Here is a 10,638-nt window from a genome sequence, read left to right as displayed (position 1 = left end):
ATGTTGTACTTGGCATACATTCTGCTTAATTTTCCTTGTTTCAAGCATATCAAATATCATTTTGTTGATAAAACAGTAGATTTTATGTGCATAAACATTGTGAATATTAGTCATGTATAAAAAGTGTTATAATCACACTTTGCTTGATATTAATTCACATTATGTTGATACATCCGTTGTTAATCAAAAATATGAGTGGGCAGCTGACATGTACTAAGGTTGTATTAAAGCTGCACTATGTGGGTGAACATCATGTTTTACAAGTATAGCATACATCACAGGATAAAATGTTTGTTTGAGCGAGTGATCATTAAGCTAAATATGTGCACATTGATATCAAAAGGATGCACTTTTGTCAGCTGTTACATGTGTTGTGTCTCTTTTGAAATAATAGATAGGAATGAATACCAGACTCATCTGAAGTGGAGGATACCTCCAAATCATCGCAAGTCACATGGTTTAGTAATGTACTCTGTATTCCTAAACCATGTGACTTGGGGATGATTTGGGAGTGTCCTCCACATGAGATGAGTCTGGTACTTATTCCTAGGAGGCCTGTCGAGTGCAGATCCATCGGAACACGCTTTTCAATACGGAATAAATGCTAACCTCATCATGACATCATCCAAGCAGCAAAGTTCATTTCCCATTGAAAAAGCGTTATCCGACGGATCTGCAGTCGACCATTCTGCTTGCTATTTAAAAAAGGACACATGTAGCAGTCGACAGGAGTGCATCCTTTTTATATCTATTGTACTTCATAACAGAGTTCATTGATTAGGAATGAGTGACTGATTAAGAATTGTACTTTCCATTCATGTGCTCAACTAGTTCACAACAATGCGAAACAGCTGTCATTCATTACAGATGAAAATGACTTTTTTTAGCATTGCCTGGAATTGGTAACAAGATCAGATCAATATGACCATAAAATTTGCTTATCCTGCTGTTTAAGGTTAATGTTCTATTCCTTATGTGGTTAAATACATATTTGAAGCATGAATTCAGAATTAGGCTACCCATCGCTGGTGACAGGAAGTCGACACTAGTTCTGAGACTTGTTATTTTAATTAACAAGAAAACCAAGGAAATCATTGTAACTGCTTTATTCAATACAGGTGTGCATGTGGAACCATAGTAAACATGCAAAGAAAACTGAAGTGTGGAAATGTATGGGCCTGTGATTGAGAACTCTTTAGATATAAAGTACCTCATGTAGGCAACAATAATTATGTGGACGCACAGATGAAGACATATACAATCCTATTCCTATTCATCCATTCATGGATAATGTGACAATGAAATTCTAACACTTGACACCATATTTGCAAGATATTAACCCACCTCATCTATTTTGTTGAATAAGTGTTGCATGACACTAAAGTGAACATTAATATTTTATTAATGTCTCAGAGTGAATTTGGAATTTGTTTATGATTTATTAATTTCATAAAAAAATTATTCATAGGTTGGTGGGATTAATATGCATTACTGATGGGCAGGTTAGCTAACATGCAATTTTAGTATCCATAGGGAGTTTTATTTGAATGTTTGTCAATATATTTGCATGATTATTCAAATGGAAATGTAACTTGATTTGAACAAGAAAGGATGTTGATTGACTCAGAGTCACTATCAGCTACTTAATACATAGGTCTTTGTAAACTTATTTAAACATTTCGTTAATCTATTGCATTATTTTTAAAAATTTTGTAGTGTTTTATTATATTTTGACATATCTTGACTACACTGTGATTTTGATGTCATGAAATGTGTCCTCTCTGGATTGATCATATCATATTTACAGATTTTTCTCAGCAGTTAAATTATTGATGCACTCCAAGCTTTATAAATAATATTCTTTTAAGCTCCTTCCGTAGGAGTGCAAATAGTATAAAAAAGTCATACATGATTAGGAGTCCGTTAAGCTGTACAGATGGTAGTTGTATGACAAATACAATGCTTCCTTTACAGCTAAAAACACTTCGAATACTGGTGTACTGATCAAATGTTATCACTTAACATGACCCTAAAAAGTACAATTGATGAAGGTGGAAGTGTAAAAATAACCTGTTTTGTGAACTCTTGTGGTAGATGGTAGTAGCAGTAATCAGCATAGTATGAGAAAGACTTGATATCATCTTTAAAACATTTGTTCTTAGAAATTAAATCTAGTCTTTTGATGGCATTGTTTGTAGATTGGAAGATGAAAACCTTGCATATAATTACATCAGTGATATATTCTGATGTCCAATAACTTGTCTACTATTGTAATATATTATTATATAGAAGTTATGTATGTACTATAGGGAGTATGTTATGTATTATAGGGAGTCTAGTATTATTGTTAATGAAATGTTATGGTGTGTATATCTCACATACATTCAAGCTTTCAGGCTACCTTTTTGCATGGACTCATCTAAGTAGCACTTAATCCTCTTTGTTCTATCTGGGTGGGTGCACACCATTAAACCGGCAATAAACTAGATTTAGAGGCCGTAGGTAGCCCTGTTGAGAGCTTTTGTTTGTATTGTCATGAATGATTCCACAACTGACCAAGACAAGGCGTGGTTTATTTTGGCTTTTATAAATCGATAATTAAAGGGCATGAATTTGGCAAATAGTATGTGTATGGCATGGGATTGTTTGTGATATACTAACAAACATTGCCTGGACCATTGCCTTCATGTGCATTCAACAAAATTGTATTCATAATTGTGATTACATACATTACCCACCACTGTTTTGATGATACCGAGTATGGTTAATTGTTTGACTCGAGGATTCAGTTTAAAAAAGTGATCAATTTTGTTTACATATTTTGTCATTTGAAGTGTATGAATTATGTAACTTGCCCCCAATGATGAATCCTTATTATATAGTCCCAACTTGACAAAACTTGTATGCATGTAATACAAAGAAGTGTTTCCTGAACTACCATATCAATGAACTCACAGACTCCTCTAAATTATGACCTATCTGTGAAATCACATTCCCGAGTCTGTGAGTTCATAAACCCTTTCATTTATTTCAATTTTGGCAGCAAATAAAGCATTTTGGCACTCACAATAGACAGTTAACATGCTCCTTTGCTTTATGTCCACAATATATTTTAGTAAAGCAAAAGCCAAATAATCAAATTCGTTCATTGTTTTCAGGATGTTATGTTGTTGAAGCACATAGCAAATGTTTAAACCACAACAATCTAAAGCCCACGTACAATAAAAACTAGCTAAAATGCAGCGACAGTACGGGTCGGTGAATTCAGAGGAGCGCCCCCAATCTGATATAATAAACTGGAACATAATGGGAAATTCCCAATATTTAAAGACTGCCATGAATAAGTGGAACATCTGGGTCCACTTCAAATGTATTCTACATAGACTGCCAGAGTACCTAATGTTACATTTGGAAACTTGTCTAGGCTTTGTGCCTTTGGTATCAAAACAATGAAACTTGCATGTAAATGATTCATCTTGGCTCCCACTCCAACTATTGTGAATATATATATTTTTTTTCTTGTGAATAAATCCATGTATAATGAATTTAATATAATGTATTAATTGTAATATAAGGGTGTATCTATGAATGGGATTCAAACAAAGGCCTTGTTATCAATTATATTCTTCTTTCCAAATGCAACGAAAACAAAATATAACATGTATATAGCGATATTTTTGTACAAGTTTTGATGATATGAAATCACCGGGAATGTATTTCTAAAAGGAGTCAATCTTTAATCTAGGCAAAACCATGTTGCAGGCAAGTGATGGTTTGAAGGAAGGGTGCCTCTTTTCCATGTTCAAATTATTTTTGCAACCTTTTAAGGTAATTTACTCTTTGAACCAAGATATGAACAAAAGAGTAGTAATGTTGCAAAGTTCTGAAAAATCCAACATGTTGAAAAGTGTCACCAATGTTGGCACCATCATGTTGACTGTTTGGGGCACACAAAGCCTAACTGCATAGCTGCCTGGAGTGCAAAATGGGTTATCTGCTCAGTAGCTAAGTTCTATAATGCATATCCATGTACAAAGTACACACATTTTATGGAGACTTGACGTTTCGAAACCACCTTGTCTGGTTTCCTAATCATGAGTGATGACTTGATCCAACAACATAGGTGGCAGTTAACCCTTTTGTGCAGAAGGCAGCTATTGCAGTTAGCCTTTATGTGCACCAAGCATTCATGTATTGTATATTTTTCATTGAACTGGTTTTGTGCCAGGTCAAAGGTTAATTTCCTTAACATATAGCCAATGGTATCAAGATGGGGGTTTGAAGCTTGATCATTCTGTGCTCTTAAATAAGTTGTATATTTTTGTTTGATGCTTAATTATGAATGTCTGTTAAACAAAATGATCAATATTATGTTTCTGTAATTTTATGACACAAAAGTACTTTCATTCATTATTTTTCTCCTTTTTTTTATAAGCTTCAGTTGCCTTGGTGATCTTGCCTCTGTAGAAATTGATAAGGGGTTCTGGTGCTCGTAGAAAGAAATCTTCCATATGCTTTCCAGATTGATGAAAAGAATTGATAAATTTGATTTCAGATGTTTTAAATGGTAACTGACCGTTTGATATGAAAAGTTATCAAGCTTCAAACCACTTTTTTCTATATTATGTAAAGGTGTAAATAATACAACAGAAATGGATAACAACTTTTCAAAAGTTAACTTGATAAATACAATATTTTATCTTTTTATGTCAAATTTGGCCTTTTGGCAATCCAATAGGCATGTTTATAAAGCATTGCAAAGTAAGAATTGTGACATGTCTGTATTTTTTGAGAATAAATCTTTTTGGAGGTATGAAGCACAAATCAGAGTTGAACTTGTTTTATTCTTTTGTGTATTTGTGGAGAAGACAATATAAACAATTCAATACATTTTGTAAACATTTTATTATAATATTTCCATTTACACAGTATATACAATGAATTTCTGATTGATACAAATAATGATTTGTACCCATCAATTTGAAGTCAACTGATGAAAAAAGATTACATTCAAAAGAAAGACAATGATTTGAATACATGAATACAAAACCCATCCAAGTCCATGGGAAGTGATTTTGAGAGAAAAACCTGTGTATCATTTTAATTCCTTCAGTTAGATTTACCTGGTCAATATGGTAAGTTTTACGTGCAAACGAGTGGATTAAACTGTATTAGGTATGACGATTAGTATTTCAGGGACTTTGTGGGGTTCATTTTAAATGCTGGACTTGGGTGGTTTTTTGAATCATATACAAAGACAACAATGTTGGAATGAGATTACCACTAGTAAGATAATACAAAATAAAGCACACAGGTTTGTATAATGTTGATAAGCTTTCTGCCATGTAATATAAACCACACACTTTCCTTTATTAAACCCGTTTTTTTTTCTAAGTCACTCTCCAGCAATGAATGTGTTACAAGTGGACTTTTATACATACTGGATTTCAATTAATGTGTTACAAGACTCAAATCATGGAATTGGGTGGTTCTTTCATACATGCTATTTTTCACATGCTCAATAGACACAGAGGATGAATTTGAGTTGATCTTTTATACATATGACAGGCCTATGTATAGCAACAATTTCCCATGCTGAACTCAATTTGGCCAAAGTATGGACTTGGGTGGGTTTTGTATTCATATATTCATTTATTTGAATATGGTTATGTTGTATGTGGCAGGCCTGGCATGTGGATTTGGTAGTCTTGCAAATAAAATGATCTTGCACATGGACATTCGACAAACTTAACTATATTTGACACAATGTAGTCCATGGAAGACAAATGTGGCAAATTGGAAATTGAGATAAAGGCAAAAATTTGAAGTTTTGTGTATTTCATTGTTTTTACTCCATAACTTTAGAACCAAGTATGCTGGACGTTCGGTGTTTTCAGTAATGTCTCCTTTGGCCTCCATGAACCATATCGTGTCACATATGTGACACAATCTAGTCCATGGGGGCCAAAGGTGGCAAATTTGAAATTGAGATACAGGCAAAAAATAATGGAGTAAAAAACAACAAAATACACAAGAAAATAGACATCACAAAAATTCATAACTTTAGAACCAAGTATGCCAGAACTTTGGTGTTTTCAGTATATGATAGCCTGATGTTTGAATAAGGTAATAACAATAGTAACAAAATGTTCAAAAACGCCTCCTTTGGCCCCCATGGAGCAGATCGTGTCACTTATTAGCTTGCAAATTTGATTAGTCTACCTTTCTGCACATTCCTTTTCTGGCTCAAATTTCTCTATTATGTGACGTGGTATATCGAAAGGAGACACCTTTGAGCTGTATCGTAAATGGAGAAATAGCAAAAAATCTGACCTGGTTATTTTTTTCACAATTTGGATTTGTTGCAAATTTGATGTTAATAATGTTGAAAATATTGTCTGATAGGTTCAGACCGGAATATAACTGGTATTTTGTATTTTCATTCCTACTCTCAACATTGTCAATGATATTTTTAAATGCCAATATCACAATTTCCAATTATATATACCATAACTTATGAAGTCAATATCTTTGCTTATGAATGTCCGATTTTCATTGGGGAAAGTTTTAAGATATGTAAAACACTCAAAAGTGGTAACCTGCTCGAAAGTGGTAACCTGCCCAAAAGTGGTAACCTGCCCAAAAGTGGTAACCTGCCCAAAAGTGGTAACCTGCCCAAACGTGGTAACCTGCCCAAAAGTGGTAACCTGCCCAAAAGTGGTAACCTGCCCAAAAGTGGTAACCTGCCCAAAAGTGGTAACCTGCCCAAAAGTGTCTCTTTTTGATATACCACATCACATATTATCATCGGGGGAGGGGGTGGTCTCTATAATAAATCTCAGAAGAATGTAAAACCAGTAATAGACATTAAAATATAAATTCTGCTCACTTATAGTTTGACACAATGCTCATGACCTTTTCCCTTGTTGTGCCAGATGGAAGATGTATAAAAAAGAGGGAGATAAAAAAACTCAACCGACAGGGAGATATATTCATTTAGAACCTGAGTGAACTATCAATTAAGATAAAATCCCTTGCTGTGTAAAGTGATGCTTGAGATCAGCACATACTGATCCAATTCACAGCACAAATCAACTCCACCTACAATGCCTTGCTCATATGAAACTTGGCTACACGTCATGACACTAAAATATCTCAAACCGTAAGTAAAACGTAATTGTCTTAATTTGGCAAAAATTACAGATGGGAGTGTTTATACTGAACGCATGATACGAGTAATCCCTCCTTCATTACGAGATAGTAACTCATAATTCTCATTCAGGCAGGGTGGGGGGTGTTTTTTTGACCTGGAGTATATGCTATTGAAATAAGGCATGATGGGACACCATGCTCCAATACAATGTTGACACATCAATGCAAATACTACATGATCTACTGATTTCAACATTCCTTATACCTTTCCAAAGGATTTCACTAGCAAGAAACTAAATCCTGCTGATGTAATTGCTAAATGAATATCAAAAGTAGTTTTAACTGCTGTGTAACTGTAAGGGATGCTTCTATTTTTAACACACTGAGATCCAAGGACAGCTTCTTCATTTCACTATAACACCCCCATACTTACAGTAATTTTTATGCCCCTTCAACTTGCCATTTGGAAGCTACTATTTGTCATGGTTGATTTACACTTCTCAGATTTATACAGTTAATTTATATATACTTTCTGTTCTCTCATTGAATTTCAACTTCCTGTCAAATATTTGATTTCCAAGTCGGCATTTTTGGCACAAATATTGTTACCACTATTTGTTTAATGCTTCCATCATATTCAAATAAGTGACAGTATACAAATATTAACTGTCTATGAGTGTTATGGATGAAATATAATCATGAGGTGAAAGATGGATTGCTTAATTCCACAAGCTGAATGACAAGTAGAATGGAATTACACATCTCCAATACACAAAATTAAGACAGTTAATATTTGTCGTATATCACTCATACACAAATTCTGTTACTTAAATACTACACTATTTCAGGTGAGAAATACATTTGTCATCAACATAACACTATGTTTTGCATCAACACAATTCACATTTTGAGGTCCACCCCATAACTAAATTGGCAAGTCCAAAAGTCAGCGCACAGATGCTATGGCGTTGCGTTGTGATGGTTAAAGACCACACAGAGAGCCTGATGGTATCCACTGCCTATAATTTCTGCATGAGTGATATAAAGGACAATGATATCATTGTGATTATGCAGAATGCCCAATAAGAGTTTACTATAAACCATCCCTATCCATTCCATCTCCAGTGACACCTCATTAATTTCCCTGGACCTTTGGAAACATTGAAATAGGTATTAGCATTTTACTTTGAAAAATCAATATGACACGGCTATAGTGCTAGTTTTCATGCCCCTCCCATGAATATAGCCTAATCCTACCCAGGACAATATGCATGAGGTGTCACTAGAGTTGGAACAGATATAATAACATAATTTACAGTTACAGAGTTAGGGTCATAGTTGCTTGGAACAACAAAATACAATGAAAGTTGAATACTATTAATATTAGCAATAAATGACTCATTTAGCATGATCTCTCACATATGCTGTGATCACAACAATATATTTTTCTCTGTTCTCGCTTACACTATGAATATGAACAAACTGCTTTGTTCTTATATACCAGGGTAATGACTTTGTGAAGGCCATATGGAATAAGAGGATTTACCACAGAGGCTTTTGGAAAGGAAAATAGAAAGGTCCTGGATGGGGCCACTGACCCAGGAGCCACTGACCTCTGCCACTCTCTGTAAACCTTTAGACCATCATGAGTTGGACTATCCAAATACCAATAAAATTAATCATGCAGTTATCTATGATAAGACTTGGCATAGAGCATGTGAAAGTTAACTCTTGGGATGGGAAAGTAAAAGGTAAACATTCTAATCAAGATTATTCAGATAAGGAGATATATTTATCTATTTCTATTGTTTATATACAACCCAGATGACGTCAGAGAATGTATATTTTAGGTATTGCATATGATTTTATTATTTCAAATAAATGCAACTGATGAGTATCTAAATTGGTAATCAATATACAAGAATTATTATAGTTACCAATAACTATATATATATATATATATATATATATTCAAGGAATACAATTATGATGTCAAGTGTCAAATTAAGACACTACTAGTACTAAGTACCCATCAAACCAAACATGCTCATCAGTGTACACTTTTTCTCGAATTTTTTTTAAGGATACCAATTTCTTGCACCATTTCTCATTTTCACTGCGCCAAAATTGCAACATGTATGGCCTGAGAATGAACATGAGAATGAACACTGGTGCTAATTCTTTATAACAAAATATTGTGATCCAGGGAATATCTGAAGTGTGTAGGATATGTTATTTGTTGAGATGTAAATCCTAAATTGATAAGCTTAATTACCAAATAATTCATTCTTGGGGTTGCAAATATGTGCAATAAAGATCCCATATTTTCAAAGTGTATCAAAGTGTATAGTCAACTACAGTAAGAATTTCATTTGAACGAACATGGCATGATGAACGCCCACATACACCATGTGATAGTGAAGTGAATTAAACTCACTCCAGAATGAAATATATTCATAATTATAATTATGAAATATCTTTGTGTGCCGATGAATTTGATCATAATTTGCAAAATGTGGTTTTCTCTCTATTTCAAAAAATATAGTTCTTCTTATTCACTGTAGGCAAAGTTATTGGTCAATCTGGCATGTAGACAGGAATGTTATTGGAACCCAATTATTGTGGAACACTGACAATGTTAATGAAGTTTGTTTGGTCATTTTCAGATGAAAGCATTGAGGTTAGGATTCATATTGTCCTGTGATGCAACTTTTTAAAATCCGATTCAGATATTTGCTAATAACTCGTTATATCTGCGCAATAAATAGTACACATTTATGCATTCATTCTACAAATCCAATAAAAAATTTGCTGGAATGTTTTGTTCACAAATCTCCTGCTGATATTTCTGACACGTCACTTATGGTATCCACCTGGGCAATATCGCCCTCGCTTGAATCACCAACATCCTGCATGGATTGTGCAGAAGGTAAAGTTACTGAGAATGTTCTAGGACCTTTCTCTGGCTTCATCTTTTTGGGAAATTCTAACGAGTCTTCAGTCATAGTTGTTGCACCAAACGGTGTGGTCCCTGATGTCATGCCAAGTTCTCCGGACTGACTTAGACCTCCTGCTGGATAGCCTTGCATTCTTTCTCCTGTTCTTTCGAAGTCGCTTGTGCCGGCTTCTGATTGGCTGAATGTTTGGCTGAGATAACCTGATTGGAGGAGTGCATCGATGTTGATTGCATCTGGTGTCATAGTTCTAGAAGCACCAAAATCACTCATGGTGTGTGTTCCAAATACACCACCTAAATGAACAAACAAGATTGGTGAAAATTATGTTATATTTGCCCAAACTGAGTCTTATTTCTGAAAAGAAAACAAAGAAATCCTCTCATATGTGATGCGATCAAGCAAAATCAGTCGGAACTCGGAAATATTACATTTTCAGGTTCTTATAGGATAGTAAAAAGCAGTTACAAAGCTGGATTTTGCAGAAAACCCCATTGAAATTGAACAAGCAGTTCCAAAGATGTGAGCAATT

At 34.3% G+C, this 10,638-nt stretch overlaps 1 protein-coding gene across 1 annotated transcript in view; it reads right to left on the bottom strand.

Annotated features, from left to right (window-relative positions):
* Positions 1-9,120: 9,120 nt before the first annotated feature.
* LOC140151692 (protein TALPID3-like) overlaps positions 9,121-10,638 on the bottom strand; it is a 55,773-nt gene continuing 54,255 nt past the window's right edge. The window contains exon 19 of the mRNA XM_072174028.1: positions 9,121-10,402. Within this exon, the coding sequence (XP_072030129.1) occupies positions 9,978-10,402 (425 nt within the window). The 3' untranslated portion in view covers positions 9,121-9,977. The remainder of the gene's footprint in view (positions 10,403-10,638) is intronic.

The sequence above is a fragment of the Amphiura filiformis genome, chromosome 5, assembly GCF_039555335.1.
Source record: "Amphiura filiformis chromosome 5, Afil_fr2py, whole genome shotgun sequence".
In the NCBI taxonomy this organism is placed as follows: domain Eukaryota; kingdom Metazoa; phylum Echinodermata; class Ophiuroidea; order Amphilepidida; family Amphiuridae; genus Amphiura; species Amphiura filiformis.
The sequence above is the reverse complement of the archived record's forward strand: the minus strand, read 5'-3'. Positions and strand labels throughout refer to the sequence as shown.